Source organism: Arachis hypogaea, chromosome 20 (assembly GCF_003086295.3).
Source record: "Arachis hypogaea cultivar Tifrunner chromosome 20, arahy.Tifrunner.gnm2.J5K5, whole genome shotgun sequence".
In the NCBI taxonomy this organism is placed as follows: domain Eukaryota; kingdom Viridiplantae; phylum Streptophyta; class Magnoliopsida; order Fabales; family Fabaceae; genus Arachis; species Arachis hypogaea.
The window spans coordinates 129,040,820-129,062,984 of NC_092055.1; the positions used below are offsets into that span (position 1 = coordinate 129,040,820).

Below are 22,165 nucleotides of genomic sequence, written 5' to 3' on the forward strand. Positions count from 1 at the left end.
AATTGAAAAAAAAAATTTTGGTGCAGGGACCCAATTAAAAGGAAAAAAAGTATAGGGACCTAATTAAAAATTTTGCGAAACTATAGGGATCAACAGAGTAATTAAACCACTTATTATTAATCGACAACAAAATAACCTAAAAAATTTTACAAAACCTTACACTATTATTTTAAAAATTTTTTCACACTTCCAATTTAAAAAAAAAAGAAGCAATAACCAACGCATACAAGTATTTACCTGAATGGCTTTTGTTCTGGTGTGGCTTCTTAGCTCCTGCTATAACTCAGTATAGTCTTTTAGCTCATGGTATAGCTCGTCCTCCCAATAATCTTCCTTGTGATTATTGCTGGGATGAGTTATATATACCTCGGCCGTTGTAGAATAAAGGAGAGCGGATACCTGTACAAAGTACTCCAACGTTCAAGTTAGTGTATGAGAGATAGTATTTAAGTGAAAATGTAGAATGAAATAGTTTTTTTCATACCTTTTTTCCTTATGCTTTTACTATTTATAGGTTAAGTGCTTATTGTTACTGTTTATCGGTTATGATTTTGATAAAGATTGATATCATAACGTAACGGTTACATTCAAACGAATTTATAATGAACCAGTGTTGAAATATAATTAGCATTAATTCTGTTTGTAACGGACTTATTAGAATCAATGCCGACTTATAGTGAGCATTTGACTGAATTGTAGCTTGTCTTGTAACAGACCTATTAGCTTTTGTTTAGTTGTGGTGACTGGTGAGTATGGTGCTATCATTTTGCTTGTTTTTGGTGGGTTTGCTTATTTTTTGTTGGGTAAGAGTGATGGTGTACAGAAATCGTGACGGTTTCATTCCTTGGTAACGGCGCTAAAAACTCAATACGCACGTTCATGATCTTATTTCTTTGTCACAACTTCGCACAACTCACCAGCAAGTGCACTGGGTCGTCCAAGTAATAAACCTTACGTGAGTAAGGGTCGATCCCACGGAGATTGTCGGTTTGAAGCAAGCTATGGTCACCTTGTAAATCTCAGTCAGGCAGATTCAATTGATTATAGAGATTTAATAATTAAAACATAAATAAAATATAAAATAAAGATAGTGATACTTATGTAATTCATTGGTGAGAATTTCAGATAAGCGTATAGAGATGCATTCGTTCCTCTTGAACCTCTGCTTTCCTATTGTCTTCATCCAATCATTCATACTCCTTTCTATGGCAAGCTGTATGTTAGGCATCACCGTTGTCAATGGCTACATCCTGTCATCTCAGTGAAAATGGTCCAATGCGATGTCACTGCATGGCTAATCATCTGTCGGTTCTCGATCATACTGGAATAGGATCCATTGATCCTTTTGCGTCTGTCACTACGCCCAGCACTCGCAAGTTTGAAGCTCGTCGCAGCCATCCCTTCCCAGATCCTACTCGGAATACCACAAACAAGGTTTAGACTTTCCGGATCTCAAGAATGGCCGTCCATGGATTCTAACTTATACCACGAAGATTCTGATTAAGGAATCCCAGAGATATTCATTCAATCTAAGGTAGAACGGAAGTGGTTGTCAGGCACGCGTTCATAGGTTGGAATGGTGATGACTGTCACGATCATCACATTCATGTTGAGGTGCGAATGAATATCTTAGAATCGGAATAAGCTTGAATTGAATAGAAAAACTATAGTACTTTGTATTAATTCATGAGGAACAGCAGAGCTCCACACCTTAATCTATGGCGTGTAGAAACTCTACCGTTGAAAATACATAAGTGATAATGGAGTTCATTGGTCTCGGCCCCAGAGGGGAACCGGAGTCACCAAGACTTAAAATGATCCGAAGATGTAAATACAATAGTAAAAAGTCCTATTTATGCTAAACTAGTTACTAGGGTTTATAGAAATGAGTAAATGATGCAGAAATCCATTTCTGGGACCCACTTGGTGTGTGCTTGGGCTGAGCATTGAGCTTTATACGTGTAGAGGCTTCTCTTGGAGTTGAACGCCAGTTTGTAACCTGTTTCTGGCGTTTAACTCCACTTTGCAACCTGTTTCTGGCGTTTAACTCCAGAATGCAGCATGGAACTGGCGTTGAATGCCAGTTTGCGTCGACTAAACTCGAGCAAAGTATGGACTATTATATATTGCTGGAAAGCCCTGGATGTCTACTTTCCAACGCAATTGAGAGCGAGCCATTTGGAGTTATTTAGCTCCAGAAAATCCACTTTGAGTGCATGGAGGTCAGAATCCAACAGCATCTGCAGTCCTTCTTCAACCTCTGAATCTGATTTTTGCTCAAGTCCCTCAATCTCATGGAGCCTCACAGGTAATCAGAGCAAGGTTGAAACCTCCCAACACCAAACTTAGAGTTTGACTGTGGGGGCTTTGGTTGACTCTGCAGTGAGAGAAGCTTTTCATGCTTCCTCTCCATGGTTACAGAAGGAGATCCTTGAGTTTTAAACACAAGGTTGTCCTCATTCAATTGAAGGACCAACTCTCCTCTGTCCACATCAATCACAACTCTTGCTGTGGCTAGGAAGGATCTTCCAAGGATGATGGATTCATCCTCATCCTTCCCAGTGTCTAGGATTATGAAATCAGCAAGTATGTAAAGGCCTTCAACCTTTACTAACACATCCTCTACTTGTCCATAAGCCTATTTTCTTGAGTTGTCTGCCATCTCTAATGAGATTCTGGTAGCTTGCACCTCAAATATTCCAAGTTTCTCCATTACAGAGAGTGGCATTAAGTTTATTCCTGACCCCAGGTCACACAGAGCCTTCTCAAAGGTCATGGTGCCTATTTTGTAGGCAATTAGGAATTTACCAAGATCCTGTTTCTTTTGAGGTAATTTCTGCCTATCCAATACATTTAGTTCATTGGTGAGAAAGGGAGGTTCATCTTCCCAAGTCTCATTACCAAATAATTTGGCATTCAGCTTCATGATTGCACCAAGGTATTTAGCAACTTGCTCTTCAGTAATGTCTTCATCTTCTTCAGAGGAAGAATACTCATAAGAGCTTATGAAGGGCAGAAGGAGGTTCAATGGAATCTCTATGGTCTCTAATGGAGCCTCAGATTCCTTTGGTTCCTCAAAGGGAAACTCCTTATTGGTTACTGGACGTCCCAGGAGGTCTTCCTCACTAGGATTCACGTCCTCCTCCTCCCTTGTAGGTTCGGCCATGATGGTCAAATCAATGGCCTTGCACTCTCTCTTTGGATTTTCTTCTGTATTGCTTGGGAGAGTACTAGGAGGAGTTTCAGTGAGCCTTTTACTCAGCTGACCCACTTGTGCCTCCAAATTCCTAATGGAGGATCTTGTTTCATTCATAAAACTCACAGTGGCCTTAGATAGATCAGAGACTATATTTGCTAAGCTAGATGGATTATGCTCAGAATTATCTGTCTGTTGCTGAGTGGATGATGGAAAAGGTTTGCTATTGCTAAACCTGTTTCTTCCACCATTATTAAAGCCTTGTTGAGGCTTTTTTTTATCCTTCCATGAGAAATTTGGATGATTTCTCCATGAGGGATTATAGGTGTTTCCATAGGGTTCACCCATGTAATTCACCTCTGCTATTGCAGGGTTCATAAGCTTCTTCTTCAGAAGATGCCTCTTTAGTACTGTTGGATGATTCCTTCAATCCATCCAGACTCTGAGAGATCATATTGACTTGTTGAGTCAATATTTTATTCTGAGCCAATATGGCATTCATAGTATCAATTTCAAGAACTTCCTTCCTCTGAGGCGTCCCATTACTCACAGGATTCCTTTCAGAAGTGTACATGAACTGGTTATTTGCAACCATGTCAATGAGTTCTTGAGCTTCTGCAGGCGTTTTCTTTAGGTGAATGGATCCACCTGCAGAATGGTCCAATGACATTTTAGATAATTCAGACAGACCATCATAGAATATATCCAGGATGGTCCATTCTGAAAGCATGTCAGAAGGACACTTTTTGGTCAGTTCCTTGTATCTCTCCCAAGCTTCATAGAGGGATTCACCTTCTTTTTGTCTGAAGGTTTGAACATTCACTCTAAGCTTACTAAGCTTTTGAGGAGGAAATAACTTGGCTAAGAAAGCCGTGACCAACTTATCCCAAGAGTTCAGGCTATCCTTAGGTTGAGAGTCCAACCATATTCTAGCTCTGTCTCTTACAGCAAATGGTAAAAGCATAAGCCTGTAGACCTCGGGATCAACCCCATTGGTCTTAACAGTATCACAGATCTGCAAGAATTCAGTTAAGAACTGAAAAGGATCTTCGGATGGAAGTCCATAAAACTTGCAGTTCTGTTGCATCAGAGAAACTAATTGAGGTTTCAGCTCAAAATTGTTTGCTTCAATGGCATGGATTGAGATGCTTCTTCCATGTAAATTGGAATTTGGTGCAGTAAAGTCACCAAGCATCTTCCTTGCATTGTTATTATTTTTGGCCATGTCTCCTTCTTTTTCAAAATTTTCAGTCAAATTTTCTCCAGAGAGTTGTGCTTTAGCTTCCCTTAGCTTCCTCTTTAGAGTCCTTTCAGGTTCAGGATCAGCTTCAACAAGAATGTTCATATCCTTGTTCTTGCTCATATGAAAAAGAAGAAAACAAAAAGAAAATATGGAATCCTCTATGTCACAGTATAGAGATTCCTTTATGTGAGTAGAAGAAGATATGAATAGAAGAAGGAGAATTCAAACACAAGGGTGAGGAGTAGGTTCGAATTCTTGGGTGAAAAAGGGATGTTAGTAGATGAATAAATAAATAGAAGGAGGTGAGGGAGAAGAATTTTCGAAAATTAGATAAAATAAAATAAAAGTATTTTTGTTTTTAAATTAAAAATTAAAATTAAAAATTCGAAAATTAAGCAAGGAAAATTAAATCAAATTAAATTAAATTTAAAATAAATAGTTAATTAAAAATGAAGTTTTAGAAAAAGGGGAAGGTGATTTTCGAAAATTAGAGAGAGAGAATTAGTTAGGTAGTTTTGAAAAAGATATGATTGAAACAAAAGGATAGGATTAATTGAAAAAGATTTGAAAATTAATTTTGAAAAGATAAGAGGTTAGAAAAGATTTTGAAATTGATTTTGAAAAAGATATGATTGAAACTTAATTTGAAAAAGATTTGAAAGAGAAATTTGAAAAGATTTGATTTTTGAAATCAAAGTTGATTACTTGACTAACAAGAAACTAAAAAGATATGATTCTAGAGTTTAAAGATTGAACCTTTCTTATTAGGCAAGTAACAAACTTAAAAATTTTGAATCAATCACATTAATTGTTAGCATTAATTTCGAAAATATGAAATAAAAATAAGAAAAAGATTTTGAAAATAATTTTAAAAGTTTTGAAATTTATAAAGGAAAAATGAAAAAGATTTGATTTTTGAAAAAGATTTGGAAAAGATAGCATTTTTAAATTGAAAATTTGATTTGACTCATAAGAAACAACTAGATTTTAAAAGTTTTTGAAAAAGTCAACTCAAAATTTTCGATTTTTATGAGATGAAAAAGGAAAAGATATTTTTTATTTTTAAATTTTTAATGATGAAAGAGAAAAACACCAAAAAGACTAAATGCATGAAAATTTTGGATCAAAACAAAGGAAACATGCAAGAACACTTTGAATGCAAAGATGAACACCAAGAACACTTTGAAGATCATGATGAACATCAAGTATGTATTTTTGAAAAAAATTTTAATAAAAGAAAACATGCATGACACCAAACTTAAAAATTTTTAATATTTAGACACTAACAAATTAAAAATGCATATGAAAAACTAGAAAAGACACAAAACAAGAAAATATGAAGATCAAACAAGAAGACTGGCCAAGAACAACTTGAAGATCATGAAGAATGCAATGCATGAAATTTTCGAAAATAGTTTTCAGAAAATTAAAAAGATAAAATTAACACCAGACTTAAAAACTGACACAAGATTCAAACAAGAAACACAAAATTATTTTTTGATTTTATGATTTTATTAATTTTTTTTGGATTTTTCGAAAATTATTTTGGAAAAACGAAAAAGAAGAAATTTTTTTTTGTATTTTTCGAAAATAAGAAATAAAAAGCTTAAAATTAAAATAAAATTACCTAATCTGAGCAACAAGATGAACCGTCAGTTGTCCAAACTCGAACAATCCCCGGCAACGGCGCCAAAAACTTGGTGCGCAGAAATCGTGACGGTTCCATTCCTTGGTAACGGCGCTAAAAACTCAATATGCACGTTCATGATCTTAGTTCTTTGTCACAACTTCGCACAACTAACCAGCAAGTGCACTGGGTTGTCCAAGTAATAAACCTTAAGTGAGTAAGGGTCGATCCCACGGAGATTGTCGGCTTGAAGCAAGCTATGGTCACCTTGTAAATCTCAGTCAGGCGGATTCAATTGATTATAGAGATTTAATAATTAAAACATAAATAAAATATAAAATAAAGATAGTGATACTTATGTAATTCATTGGTGAGAATTTCAGATAAGCGTATAGAGATGCATTCGTTCCTCCTAAACCTCTGCTTTCCTATTGTCTTCATCCAATCATTCATACTCCTTTCTATGGCAAGCTGTATGTTAGGCATCACCGTTGTCAATGGCTACATCCTGTCCTCTCAGTGAAAATGGTCCAATGCGCTGTCACTGCATGGCTAATCATCTGTCGGTTCTCGATCATACTGGAATAGGATCCATTGATCCTTTTGCGTCTGTCACTACGCCCAGCACTCGCGAGTTTGAAGCTCGTCGCAGCCATCCCTTCCCAGATCCTACTCGGAATACCACAGACAAGGTTTAGACTTTCCGGATCTCAAGAATGGCCGTCCATGGATTCTAACTTATACCACGAAGATTCTGATTAAGGAATCCCAGAGATACTCATTCAATCTAAGATAGAACGGAAGTGGTTGTCAGGCACGCGTTCATAGGTTGGAATGGTGATGACTGTCACGATCATCACATTCATGTTGAGGTGCGAATGAATATCTTAGAATCGGAATAAGCTTGAATTGAATATAAAAACAATAGTACTTTGTATTAATTCATGAGGAACAGCAGAGCTCCACACCTTAATCTATGGCGTGTAGAAACTCTACCGTTGAAAATACATAAGTGATAATGGAGTTCATTGGTCTCGGCCCCAGAGGGGAACCAGAGTCACCAAGACTTAAAATGATCCGAATATGTAAATACAATAGTAAAAAGTCCTATTTATGCTAAACTAGTTACTAGGGTTTATAGAAATGAGTAAATGATGCAGAAATCCACTTCTGGGGCTCACTTGGTGTGTGCTTGGGCTGAGCATTGAGCTTTACACGTGTAGAGGCTTCTCTTGGAGTTGAACGCCAGTTTGTAACCTGTTTCTGGCGTTTAACTCCACTTTGCAACCTGTTTCTGGCGTTTAACTCCAGAATGCAGCATGGAACTGGCGTTGAATGCCAGTTTGTGTCATCTAAACTCGGGCAAAATATGGACTATTATATATTGCTGGAAAGCCCTGGATGTCTACTTTCTAACACAATTGAGAGCACGCCATTTGGAGTTCTATATCTCCAGAAAATCCACTTTGAGTGCATGGAGGTCAGAATCTAACAGCATCTGCAGTCCTTCTTCAACCTCTGAATCTGATTTTTGCTCAAGTCCCTCAATTTCAGCCAGAAATTACCTGAAATCACAGAAAAACACACAAACTCATAGCAAAGTCCAGAAATGTGATTTTTATTTAAAAACTAATAAAATTATACTAAAAACTAACTAAATTATACTGAAAACTATGTAAAAATAATGCCGAAAAGTGTATAAATTATCCACTCATCAAGTGACAGTAATAAAAGAGAGCTGGGAAAAGAAGAAAAAATGGAGAAGAGAAGATAGTTGCTAGGGTGAAAAAATTTTACGCTAGAAAGAGAGAATCCGTCAACCACGTATTAGCCATGCACAGAAAATGTCATTGATAATTTTTACAAAACGTTTCGAAGACGATAGTGACGTGGATGGAAAAATAGCGATGATGTTTTTTATAGCCATTAGAAATCTCCAAAACAGTGTCTGATCTTGCCTGGGAAATAGGTCAACTTCGACTCCTCGAGATTAGCCGAGCTATGTGCTGCAAGGTTGGACGTCCGCTCCTCAGAGTCCGAGTTCTTTATGTTCGTTGTAGATGTGAAGGTGTGAGCAATACAAAGGGAGTGGAGTGTACCTGCAAAGGCACTCCAATGCTTAAGTCAGTTATGGTGTTAAGTTCAGAAAAAGAGGTCTTAAAAAAGACATTTTACCTTCCTTTTATAGAAATATGTTCGTCCGTTACATTGTAGGTGATAAAATCGGTTTCGTAACTGATTTTATCTTTCCGTTTGGGACGTCGGTTATGGTAATATTAACGCCACCGAGTTATAGCTCATAAAGGCCGAGCAATAACGGCAAAATGGCGAGTTATGGTGATGGTCAGTAACGGTTATGAGGCCGAGTTATAGCTCGTATTAATGGTGACCATATCACAGCCCCCAAGCTTAGCCTGAGGAAAGTTTTTTAATGAAGAAGGTTGAGCTTTTGTAATGAGTTATAACTCGGCTAAGTGGGTTACTGAGTGAGCCCCCAGTTCAACGTACTTCATTAAAGTAACTTCCCATTTGCGCCACGTGGAAAATTGTGCGTGCTTTTTGTTCAGGAGAGAGAAGGAGTGGGTGCTTCATTAATGTTTTGATGGTTTCCAATGCTCCTTTCGTCGTTTGATGTGACTGAGGGAGTTTTGATACTTGGAACGTTTTTTGGTTGTGATTAATTGGTTTTGCTGATTGGAATTTTGGGCGTTTTTGGTTTTCTGCTTCTTGTCTGGAGAATGAGCAAGAGAGGTATGGTCATGTTTGTGTTCTTCTAATTCCTTTCTTCTCTCAACTCTTTGTTTTTCTTGGTTGCATGTTTGTTTATTGTTTCTAATGGGGTTTGAGAAGGAGCAGAAAGGTGAAATAGACTGGTCTTATGACTGGGTAGGGGATGACGTGAGGTCTCGGGTGTCACTGTTTTGTGATGAAGCTGCTGTTAAGGAAGTAGATGCTAGTAGGGTGGTGAGGCGGAACTCTGGGGTTGGGGTTGAGTTACTGCCCTGTAGTGTTAATGATAGGGTTTATCACCGGGGCAGAGGCTTTGAATTTTTCTATATGCACAGCTGCGTTCTTGAGGAGTTGAGAGTTAGATTACCTTTCACTGATTTCGAATGTCAGGTCTTGAGGCAGTTAAACTGTGCTCCGTCACAGCTTCATCCCAATGGGTGGGCGTTTCTCCGTTCGTTTGAAATTTTAATGGTGTTTCTGGAAGTGTTGCCGTCTGTTGACCTTTTCTTTTCTTTATTTCAAGCTAAAGGGGTGTGGAAAGGTGGTTGGATAAACTTCAATAGCACTCCTGGTTTTGACATTTTCAAATTGTACAAATCCTCTTTTAAAGATTTTAAAGAAATGTATTTAAAGGTTAGGGCTTTGGAAAAAGATTTTCCGTTTTTCGTGGATGAAAATCTGGCTGAGAAGTTCCCGTTGTATTGGTGCTCGGAACCTCAGAATATACTCGGTCCTGAGGTTATCTCCCCGAGGAATGTTTGTGTGATTGAGTTTCTTGTTGAAAATATCGGTCGGGGAGACTTAATTTCAATGTATGAGCTTCTGAAGTGGGAGGAGGATAAAGATGCTGTGGTAGCCTATTTGGGTGAGTCATAGGGTTTTTATAAGGTGTTTATTGCTTCTTGTCGTATGTCTGATGTGTTTGTTGTTTTCACAGGTGGTAAATATCCTGGTGTTTCAGCTGCGTCTTTGAGGACGCGCTTCAAGAATAAGAATCTGGAGAAGGAGGTATCGTCGTCTAATGCTGAGAAAGTTGCTGGTGTCGGCGAGGTTACGCAGCCTCGTCAAGGTCGGAGGAAGGTGATTGCGAAGAAGAGAAAGAAGTCCGACCTTGTTGATTTGTCGGATGATTCTGACGATAAGGAGATAGGGGTTCCTCTTGAAGAGATACAGGCTTTTATGGGCAATCAAAAAAGACTTCATGAAATTTCGGAACAAAGTGAGGCATTTTCGGTGTGGGGAAAGGAGTATCCCTATATGGCTGTGGTGGACGAGTATTGCCAGTCGTCGGCTGACGTTACTCTTGCAAAGGAAGTCGGGGACATGGCTATTGGGCAGTATATGCAGGTAATGATTTTATTGGTTTTTTCTTGCTCTTCATCTTTATGAATTTTGGTATTTTTTCTTTCTTTAGGTTGTTGGTCTTTGTCTTGCAAGTCTTGGGCGTAGCCAAGAGTTGAAAAATAAGAGGGTTGCTGCAGAGAAAGGAGAGGTTGCTGTTTTGAAGGAGGAGTTGGTGAAGAGTAAGAGTGTTGCTGCTGAGCTTCAAGGCCGTTTGACTGAGACCGAGAAGTTGTTGAAGGAGACTAAAGAAAGTTACTCTAGAGATGTGGAAGATTTGAAGAAAAAGGAAAGTGATCTGGTGAACATTCAAACTCGTTTGATTGAGGTTACTGCTCAATTTAAGGAGATGGAGAAGAAAAAGGCGGATGAGATATTAGATTCTTTTGTTGAAGGTTTTGAAAGGGCGAGGTTGCAGGTTAGGTTTTTGGTTCCAGATGCCGATCTTTCTGGTATGGATCCTGGGAAGATAGTTCGAGATGGTCAACTGATCGAAGATGATGGCGATGCAGAAGATGAAGCCGATAATGTTTAATGTGTTCTGTTAGAGACGTGTTTGAATTTACTTTGCATATGATAGTTAGTTTGTTTTGTTTGAACTTTGTTGAATTTGACTTGTTTGAATTTTGAATGTGATGCTTTATAAAAGCTGTTTGATATTTGCCGGAAAGTGTTCCGAGCTTATTGCTATTTTTGTTGCTGTGATTATCTGATGATGGAAGTTTGTTGCTCAGACATGTATGTTGTCTGAGCTGTATTTGATAGAGTTATATTTGATCGACAATATTAGTCGTATAGTTGTTTGATAAAGAAGATAATATTTGTCTCCTATATATTCGGAGTTTCTATGAACCTTTTGAATACAAAGGTGCAGGTAGGCTAGCCTCGTTAAAACCTCTCCAAGCAAAACCCTTTGGGATAAAATCTTGGTAGTAGGAAAAAGAGTACAAGCCTGTCCCTGTCTTTTAAGTATAAAATTTCTTTAAGGAAGACACATTCCATGTACTAGGTATGAGTTTACCATCTAATGATTCTAGCTTGTATGCTCCTTGACCGAGTACTTTTGATACTCGGTATGGACCGTCCCAATTGGCTGCGAGCTTTCCATGTGTTGGTGGTTTCCGAGCAGTTTCAGTCTTGCGGAGGACTAAGTCTCCTTTGACGAATGATCTGCTTTTGACCGACTTGTTGTACTGTCGAGCAATTGCTTGCTGTGCCGCGCGTTGCTTCAAGGCGGCGATGTCTCTGATTTCTTCGATGATGTCTAGCTCGGATTTCCGAGCTTCGTCTTGGTTGTTTATGTAAGTTCGGATTGAGTTCTGGGAGATCTCCAGGGGGATCATGGCTTCCGATCCGTATACCAGTCTGAATGGCGTTTCTTTTGTTGATGTTTGTGGGGTGGTGTTGTATCCCCAAAGGACTTCAGGTATTAGTTCGGCCCAGAGTCCTTTGGCGTCATCTAGTTTCTTTTTTAGTGCATGCAGGATGACCTTATTTGCAGCCTCAGCTAGTCCGTTCGTTTGAGGGTGTTCAACGGAGGTGAAGTGTTGGTTTATTTTGAGATTCTGCAAGAAAGATTGAAACTTTTGGTCGGCAAACTGGCGACCGTTGTCAGTTGTGATATGTTGAGGTATGCCAAATCGGCAAATAATGTTTTTCCAAACGAAAGAAATCATTTGTTGAGATGTTATTCTTGCTAAAGGTTGGGCTTCCACCCATTTGGAGAAATAATCAATGCCGACAATTAGAAATTTTACCTGGCCCGGTGCCGTAGGAAACGGCCCGAGTATATCCAAACCCCATTGGTTAAATGGCCAGCTGATTTCTGAATGATGCATTTGCTCGGCAGGTATGTGTATCAGTGGTGTGTGTCTTTGGCAATTTTGGCATGTCCTGATTTTTTGTTGGCTGTCCTGTTTCAACGTCGGCCAGAAGAATCCAGCTCGGAGGATCTTTGATGCTAAGCTCCGAGCTCCTGTATGTGTGCCACAGATTCCTTCATGTGCTTCTGCTAATGCTATGTCAGCTTCTGGCTTGTTGAGGCATTTTAGTAAGGGGCGAGTATATCCCCGTCGGTATAATGCTCCGTTGAGTATTGTGAAGGAAGATGCTTGCCGCCGGAACCTTTTATCGTTCTCGACCCCTTCTGGTATATTACCTGTATGTAAATAGTGTATAAAGTCGTCCCTCCAATCTTTTACCTGTGTCACACTTAACACATTTGTCAGAGTAACAGTGGGTGATGCTATTGTGAATTGTTGCAGTGTGGATAACTCGGATTGTGTGCTGCCGAGCTTTGATAAGATATCTGCCCTTTGATTTTGTTCGCGTGGTATATGTTCTATTTCAAATTTGACAAATTTTTTTAATAATTTTTTTACTAATAGCAGGTATTTAGAGAGTAGAGGATCTTTGACCTGAAAAAGGTCGTTTACCTGCTGTACTACTAACAAAGAATCACAATATACCTTGATCGTCGAGATTTGGAGATCTAAACAGAGTCGGAGTCCAGCGAGCAGTGCTTCATACTCGGATTGGTTATTGCTGGCTTTGAAAGCTAAGTGTATTGAGTGTTCAAGTATGAATCCGTCCTCGGCTTCCAGACGTATTCCTGCTCCACAGCCCCCATTATTGGAAGATCCGTCCACATATAAGATCCATTGTTTTGCATGATCTTCCTCGGATGGTGTAGTAAACTCGGCGATGAAATCGGCTAAAAATTGTGACTTGATCGGTCCTCTGGATTGGTATCTGATATCGAACTCAGACAGTTCGACTGCCCATTTTATGAGTCGCCCTGCGATTTCTGGTTTGTGTAACACTTGTCTTAGTGGGTGATCTGTTCTGACGTAGATAACGTGGCTCTGGAAGTAAGGTCGGAGACGTCGTGCCGAGAATATTAGTGCTAGTGCGAGCTTCTCAATCCTTGGGTAATTGAGCTCGGCATGTTGGAGAGTTTTACTGACGAAGTATATCGGATGTTGCACTTTGTTTCTGTCTGATACAAGGGCCGAGCTTATCGCCCAATCAGTGACTGACAGATATAGAAATAAGTCTTCCCCTTGTAGGGGTTTTTGTAAAATTGGCGGTTGTGAGAGAGTTGTTTTTAATTTGGAAAAGGCTTTCTCACAATCGTCGTTCCACTCAAATCTGTTTTTCTTTTTAATTGTTTGGAAAAAAGGAATAGAAGTTGAAGCTAAACAGGGAACAAATCTGGAAAGTGCGGCAAGGCGTCCTGTTAGACGCTGAACTTCTTTTACTGTTTTGGGGCTGGTCATGTCCAGAACTGCTCGGCATTTGTCTGGGTTTGCCTCTATTCCCCTGCATGTTAGTAAAAAACCTAAAAACTTACCCCCTTGAACGGCGAAGGCACATTTCTCGGGGTTGAGGCGCATGTTGTACTGGCGGATCTGGCCGAATATTTCTGTAAGGTCGCTGATGTGATTATGTCCGGTTTTTGTTTTGGCGACCATATCATCGACATAAACTTCGATGTTTCTGCCGATTTGTTTGGCGAACACTTTATCCATAAGGCGTTGGTAAGTTGCACCTGCGTTCTTTAATCCAAATGGCATAACTTTATAACAATAGTTACCGAAATCAGTGATAAAAGCTGTTTTGCCTTGATCGGAGGGGTGCATGAGTATTTGATTATACCCTGAATATGCATCCATAAAACTTAAAGTAGCGTAGCCTGATGCATTGTCTACTAAAGAGTCTATGGATGGTAGGGGGTAAGAATCCTTTGGGCATGCTTTGTTTAAATTGGTGAAATCGACGCACATGCGCCACTTACCGTTTTGTTTCCTTACCATTACCACATTGGCTAGCCATGTAGTGAATCTGATCTCTTTGATAAATTCAGTGTTGATGAGTTTTTGTGTTTCTTCTAGTGTTGCTCTCCTTTTTTCTTCGCCGAGTTTTCGTTTCTTCTGTTGTACTGGTCGGACTGCCGAGTTTATTGCTAGTTTATGACTGATAATTTGTGGATCAATGCCGGGCATGTCTGCAGGTTTCCAGGCAAAAAGCTCGGCATTTTCTTGTAGAAAGGTTTTTATGGCCTGTAACTCAGCTGGGTTGATTGATGTACCTACATATGTAAATTGTTAGGGTCATTATTAAAATACACTTTTTGTAGGTCATCGGATGGTTTTGGTCGCTCGAGAAAATCGGCTCTTGGGTCGAGGTCAGCTAGTGTGTCTTCGTTTTGTTTGAGTTCGACATTGTTGACTTGTTGTGTTGAGCGGTTTTGGAACTTCATGCTGGTGTTATAACACTGTCGGGCCTCTTTATGATTTCCATGGATTGTTGCAACCTGATCATCCTGCAGTGGAAACTTTACACAGAGATGGACTGTAGAGACAATGGCGCCGAACTTATTTAGAAAAGGTCGGCCAAGGATAAGGTTATATGGACTGAAACAGTCAACTACTAGATATTGAATATCATTAGTTTTTGAAAGAGGATGCTCACCCAGTGTGGTTTGTAACCAAACTGATCCGAGTATTGGAACTCGTTCTCCCGAGAAGCCGACTAAGTCTCCTCCTGTGGACTGTAGCATGTTGTCGCTGAGCTTCATCTTTTGAAATGTGGAATAAAACAGAACATCGGCGCTGTTCCCGGGATCCAAGAGCACTTTTTTTACTAATAGATCCCCTATCTGGAGGGTGATTACCACAGGGTCGTCCAAATTTTGTATGCTGGAGTTAAAGTTGGCCTGTGTGAAGGTGACTTCTGGTTGTGGGTTATTGATTGCTACATCTTGCTTTGGTCCTTCTACCGAGCATATTGCTCTGAATGACCTTTTCCTTGCCGAGTTTGAGTATCCCCCACTTGCGTATCCTCCTGAAATACAATTGATTATACCTCGTGGTCTTTCATATTGGTTTGAAGATGCCTTCTCTTTTCCTCGGTGTTGTTCAGAGAGGTCGTTGGTTGTGGAACTGGGGCCACGTTTTTGGATCTGACCACCAATGTATTTGTCTAGGTGGCCTTGTCTTGCTAGTCGTTCTAAGAGATCTTTGGCGACCACACAATCATCGGTATTGTGGCCGTGTTTTTGGTGGAAAGCACAGTACTTTGATTTGTCTACATGCTTTACATCCTGGTATGTGCCAGCCTTTCTTGGTGGTTTGATTAATTTGGAGTTCAAGATCTCCTTGATTATGTCCTCCTTCTTAGTGTTAAACTGCGTATAAGAATCAAATCGAGGTGTTAGTTTAAAACTTTTCTTAATGGATGAGCTCTTATCTTCTTCGCGGAAATGTGACTTGTCAGATTTCCGAGCTTGTCTGAGCTCCTCGATGTCAATTTGTCCTTTTGCTTTCTCTCGAAATTCTGCTAGAGTCTTCGGTTTTGCCACTGCGATCGTCTCCTGGAATTTCCCGGGTCGGAGGCCGCTTTTAATTGCATGCAGATGGACCTCGGGGTGGAGATCTGGTATGCTGATTGCGACCTTGGTAAAGCGAGTCATATAGTCCTTTAGGCTTTCGTTTGGTCCTTGCTTGATGGTGTTCAGGTAATCGGAGTCGTGCAAGTATATTGCAGATCCGGCGAAATGTTCTTCAAATAGCTTCGCTAGCTGATGAAAGCGTGAAATGGAACCTGCAATAGGCAAAGCACACAACCAATCAAGTGCAGGACCGTCTAAATAATTCGGAAAACAACGACATAAGACTGTATCTGATGCACCATTGACGATCATTATTGATCGGAATTTCTTTATGAACTTCCTCGGATCTCCGAGTCCATCATAAGGCGTGAGGGTCAACGGCAGAGTGAACCTCTTCGGCAGTTCAAAGTTCATTACTTCTTCTGTAAAGGGGCCTACAAGGTCCTCGGATTCTTCTTTCTTGTCTTCGGGCTGCTGCTCTTCATGTTGAGCGGTTTCCGAAACATGAGTCGGCTGGGATTGATGTTCCTCGTCCTCCGCCTGTTGGCGATGAGCATCATTGTGTTCAATCCGAGCATGATTTAGTTCAGCAATTTGAGCAGACATTATTTGGTTCTCGTCAGCCATCCGCTGATTAGCTTGCTGTAGCTCAGCTACCATTCGCATGAGTTCGGACAGTGACGGAGGCGGTGCGTCAGCCATGGATGCAGATGGAAGTGATGGGACCAAAAGAAAAATATGATTTTCTCGGCCCCACGGTGGGCGCCAATTGATCTTGCCTGGGAAATAGGTCGGCTTCAACTCCTCGAGATTAGCCGAGCTATGTGCTGCAAGGTTGGACGTCCGCTCCTCAGAGTCCGAGTTCTTTATGTTCGTTGTAGATGTGAAGGTGTGAACAATACAAAGGGAGTGGAGTGTACCTGCAAAGGCACTCCAATGCTTAAGTCAGTTATGGTGTTAAGTTCAGAAAAAGAGGTCTCAAAAAAGACATTTTACCTTCCTTTTATAGAAATATGTTCGTCCGTTACATTGTAGGTGATAAAATCGGTTTCGTAACCGATTTTATCTTTCCGTTTGGGACGTCGGTTATGGTAATGTTAACGCCACCGAGTTATAGCTCATAAAGGCCGAGCAATAACGGCAAAATGACGAGTTATGGTGATGGTCAATAACGGTTATGAGGCCGAGTTATAGCTCGTATTAATGGTGACCATATCAGTGTCAAACATAGTTTTTTTGGCCATTTTGGTGGATTATAATAATTTCGGCCTAATATTAAAAAAAATCTCTAGTTAAATATATTATATTTAACTTGGAATTAAAATGATAATTAAAAAAGGTATCTAGGAGAATTATGTAGACTCTTCTATCTCCACAAGTCTATTTTGCCAAGACAATGAGTTATGCCAGCTAGGCATATGCTATATATAACCAATCAACTCATATGAGCTATTCAATTGGAGACAAATTATGGGTTGGGATTAATAATTGCTTGGAGGTAGGGTTTAAGCTTATCAATTGGTGCTTCTTCTACTCTTCCCATTTTTTTTTTCTCATACTAATCGCCATTATCATTTTTCTCATCATGAATTTAAAACTTTGAATTTGTTCGTGTTTGAGTAAAGCTTCCCCTTGCTTCTTGATTTTGTGATGAGTATTGATCTCGCGGTTATAATAAGTCGGTCATAACTGATATATAAATCGGTTACTAATATCAAATAATAACGTTATAATAAGTCGATTACCAGTAAACATTATCTTTTATCATGAATGACTATATATTTATTCTTTATTAGTAACTGACCATTTATAAGGCAATAATAACTACAATATTAAATACTTATAAAGCTACGTTTAGAGGAATGGTGGAAATATAAGATTCTACTTAAATATAACTTGGGAAAATTCTAAAAGGCTAATTTAAGTGTTAGAATATTTTTTTTTTTTTGTAAATACTAATGTTTTTGTTCGTAATAATATTACGGTAATATAAATTTTTTGAAATTATGTTAGTTTTTGTCCTGATATTATAGATTATGATAGAAAAATTTATAAAATAAAACTACTTTTATAAAAAGATTGTAAGAGGACAAAAGTCGTCGACTAAGAAGACCAGGATCTCCATAGATAAAAAATCAAATAATAAATTTTTTAGTCATTATTTTACGTGAAAGAGTTTGATTTTTTACTAATAATTAATTTTAACATTCATTATCTAAAATTTGAAAGAATTTAATATGTATATTTTTACATTTGATTAGGTGTTAAGTCTATTTCATAAATAAAAATAATTAATTTTCATGTTTGTTATTTAAAAATTATATTTTTTTCTCTATATATAAAAATATAGTTAGATATTAGTATAAAAAAATTCTATATAGCTATAAAATTAACTCAAATAAATTTTTTAAACAATTAAATCTGATTCTAATTATTAATCACAGCATTAGTGTTCTCTCTAAATTATATGTAATGAATATTTGAAAGAAGAGAAGTAAAAATATAAATTAAAAAGATAAGCGATAAAAAAATAAATAAAAAAAAAACTAAAAAAGTATGTATATAATAATAATATATTTTTATGTGAATAATCTTACAGAATTATTTTTAATTATATTTAATTATTAATTTAATGTATTTTTTATACTTTTACGAATTATTTTTTTATTAATTTTATTTCTTATAGAATAGAAATGTAGAAAGAAATAGAGAATAAGAGAAAAGAGAAAGAAGGATAAAGAAGAAGGAAAGATGGAGTTTGTTAGTTTTGGAGGCAAAGATTTTATTTTAATTGTAATGAAAGAATATATTGTGATACATTATAGTTTGTCAAATTAGTAATATAAAATATAAATTATAAATTATATATAGAGTGGAAAATGTAGAGAAAAATAGAAAAAGAGAGAGATAGATAAGAATATGGAGGAATAAAATTTATTAATTTTAGAAGAAAATATTTCATCTCAATTTTAATAAAAGAGTCATGTGACATATTTTGATTGTTAAATTAGTAATATATATAGCTATATTTTAATTTCAATATTTCAATTTTAATTTTAATTTAAGGGGTAAGTACTGTTTTGGTCCGTAAAATTGAGCGTGAAAATCGAAACCGTCTCTCATCTAATTTTCGATTTAGAATCGTTCTTAACGTTTTTTCGTATTAAAATCGTCCTTTTAATTTTTTTGGACAAAAATACCCTCACCACTACCAACACAATTACCTCCTCCACCATCACCACCAACACCAACACCACCGCCACAACCAGCACCAACACCACCACCAGCACCACCACCACCACCAACACCAACACCAACACCAACACTAACACAACTACCACCACCACCACCACCAACACAAACACCACCACCAACACCAACCAACACCAACACTAAGAACACCAAACAACAGCAACTTCTTCCATTAACAAATTAAAAATACAATAACAAAAACCAGATTCAACAAAACCAACAACAATTCAGAAATAAAAAAAAAAACAAAATCAATCAACAACAATTCAGAAATCAAAACAAGAACAAAACTAACAATGATTCAACAAATCAAATCAGATTCAACAAATCAAGAAGCGGAAGAAGCAGAAGACGAAGCAAAAACAGAGATTGAAGCAAGAAGCAGAGGCGGCGAGGAGCAGCGGCGAGCAACGGAGCGGAAGCCGATGACGACGAGGAGGTCACGGCGGCGACGACGAGGGCGAGGCGGCGACGATGAGGGCAAGGCGATGACGAGGGCGAGGAGGAGGAGCAGAAACGGCTCGACGAGGAGGGCGAGGCGGTGACAACGAGGACGAGGAGCGGCGTCGGCGAGGAGCGACAAGGAGCGGCGGCGGCGAGGACCCCTTCTCTCCCCCCTCCTCCCTATTTCTCCCCCCCACTCTGTATCCCTTTCTCTCCTTTCTTTCGGCGACGGCAGCTCCAAGCTTCACCGGCGCCGTCCCCCTCCCCCTTACCCCTCCCCCTCTTCCCTTCCCCTCCCCTCCCCCTTCGTATACCCTTTTCTTCCCCCCCCCTCACATGCGTTTTCTTTTTTTTTTAAATTTTATAACTTTTATTATTAAAATAGGAATAGGGGTAGTTTAGGAATAACATAAAAAATTTATTAAAAAAAGACGATTTTAATACGAAAAAAACGTTAAGGACGATTCTAAATCGAAAATTAGATGAGGGACGGTTTCGATTTTCACACTCAACTTTAGGGACCAAAATAGTACTTACCCCTTAATTTAACTACAATTAGAGAAGAATGTCATGTTACACATTTTGATTGTCAACAAATTTATAATTAGCCATTGATAATGATATATAAAAGAGATAGAGAAAGGGAAAAAGAAGAAGAAAGAACTCTTTAATTTTAGAAAAAAATTATATTTTAATTACAATAAAAGAGTGACATATGACATTATTAATCAATATATACGTATCTACGAAATATCAAGGTCAAATAATGCTAGACAAGCTATACATGAAAGAGGATTAGTCAAGCAAGAACAAGCTAAGTATGTTCTATTTGATTTTTAATTATTTTATTCGTTCTTATAGTTTCATCAAATTTTCAATTAAGTTTTTTATATTTTTTTTTTAAATTTGGTCCATACAATATTTTTTAATTTTATAATTAAGTCATTTTTAGTATAAAAAAATATTAGAGTTAATTGAATATTTTTCTTCACAAAATTAAAGGTATTTATAATTAAAACCCTAACTAGATCTTTGACCGCATGTATTTTAGAAAAAATATTCTATTTATTTTAACCATTTTATATGAAAATGACTAAATTATAAAATTAAAAGTAGTGAAGAGACCCAATTAAAAAGAAAAAAAATATAGGGACCTAATTGAAAATTTGGTGAAACTATAGAGACCAACAAAATAATTAAACCTTTAAAATATATAGTATTTAATTCTGGTGATTAATTTGTTTTTCCTATTAAAATTTTGGGTAAAGTATACTTTTTGTCCCTGAAGTTTGACAAAAATTTCAAAAATACTCCTAAGTTTTATTTTGTTTTAATTTTGTCTCAAAAGTTTTCGATTTGCATCAAATATACCCCTAGTGGCTAATTTTTAAAAAAATTTAAGGCCAATTCAACAACAATTTCATAAGAATAACCCTCAACACAAGCAAATCAAGCATCATTTTCATGCATTATTGTTATATTGGTCTTAAATTTTTTGAAAATTTAGCCGTTAAGGGTATATTTGATGCAAATCGAAAACTTTTGGGACAAAATTGAAATAAAATAAAACTTAGGGGTATTTTTGAAACTTTTGTCAAACTTTAGGGACAAAAAATATACTTTACCCTAAAAATTTTAAGCATGCTAAATGTACATTAAAATCAGTTACCAAAATTAATCATTAGTGTAGAGTACATATTAAAATGCAAAATGCCTATTTAAAATAAATTAAACTATATATGTATCTATATAAAAAATATAATGATTAATTTTAGTGTTGATTTTAGTATATAAATAATTTTTTTTTTAATTTCACTTATATGTCATGTGAAATGTGCTACATGATCGTATTATGACATATGTCACTCATTTAGCTTATCTTTAGTGATAAAATTAAGATTTAATTACTCTATTAGTCTCTGATATATCCATTATAACTCGGCTACACATTATAACTCGGTTCCTAGCGTTATAGATCAACCATCAATGACAATATCAAAACTGTATCAAAATGCTCTAAAATGCTTTCATTTCTCATCAATGTAAATCAAACGCACAAATGACTATTGACACTCACTCCGAATATAAAAAGGTGGCAAGAGATTGATTTAAAACCAACTTGAATATAGAGCTTATTATTCACTCAATAACTTGAGTATCAGAGTACCTTTTGCAGGTGCCCACCTCCTTATTCTCTTGGTGCCGAGGTATAACTCATTCTGACAGAAAGCTTGAAGATAATCGCCGGAGGACGAGTTATACCACAGTCAACCCTTACAAGAACAATTGGCGCCCACCGTGGGTCGAAGATTTAAAATTTTTCTTTGAGCTCCTGAATTTTTAGGTCTGTCTATGGCTGATCAACCTTCTCCAACACTATCCGAGCTTCTTCAGATGGTAACAAAATTACAATAGACCAATCAGCGCATGGCAGAAAAAAATCAAAGAATGACAAATCAGATAGTTGAGCTTACCAATGCTCGGATAACTCATAATGATGATTATCACGAACAACCAGATCATGAGGAAGCAAACTCCGATCCAACTCATATCTTTGAAACTTAGGAACCAGAGGAGGATCAACCTGCCAATGAAGAAATAGAATTGGACAACGCAGTTGGTCCATTCACCGTCGATGGCATGAATTTCCAATGATCTAAAAACTTTCTTTGCCAATGACTTTAACTCCTTATAATGGCTTGGGTGATCCGAAAAATACATCAAAATATTTTGTTCTATGATGATAGTAAACAATGCTTCTGACCCAATTTTATATATGTCATTGTTTTTCTACTTTTTTAGACGGTCCTGCACTTGATTAATTTTTTTCTTTGTCTGCAGAATCTGTTTCACGTTTTCAAAAACTAGCCAAGCTATTTGAAGATCAGTATGCAGCATCTTCTATTTATTTGCATGATTCATATTATTTAAGCACAATTA

At 37.5% G+C, this 22,165-nt stretch overlaps 2 protein-coding genes and 1 non-coding gene across 5 annotated transcripts in view; 1 reads left to right on the top strand and 2 right to left on the bottom strand.

Annotated features, from left to right (window-relative positions):
- The window catches only part of LOC112785279 (agamous-like MADS-box protein AP1), a 247,152-nt gene that overhangs the window by 144,947 nt on the left and 80,040 nt on the right, over positions 1 to 22,165 (bottom strand). The window lies entirely within an intron of this gene.
- On the top strand, positions 3,921 to 4,028 carry LOC112788678 (small nucleolar RNA R71). Its single transcript, XR_003196034.1, has one exon. It is a non-coding gene; the product is annotated as a small nucleolar RNA R71 (small nucleolar RNA).
- On the bottom strand, positions 14,228 to 16,231 carry LOC112786354 (uncharacterized). The gene has a single exon (XM_025829742.1). The coding sequence runs from the start codon at positions 16,229 to 16,231 to the stop codon at positions 14,228 to 14,230; it is 2,004 nt and encodes a 667-aa protein (XP_025685527.1).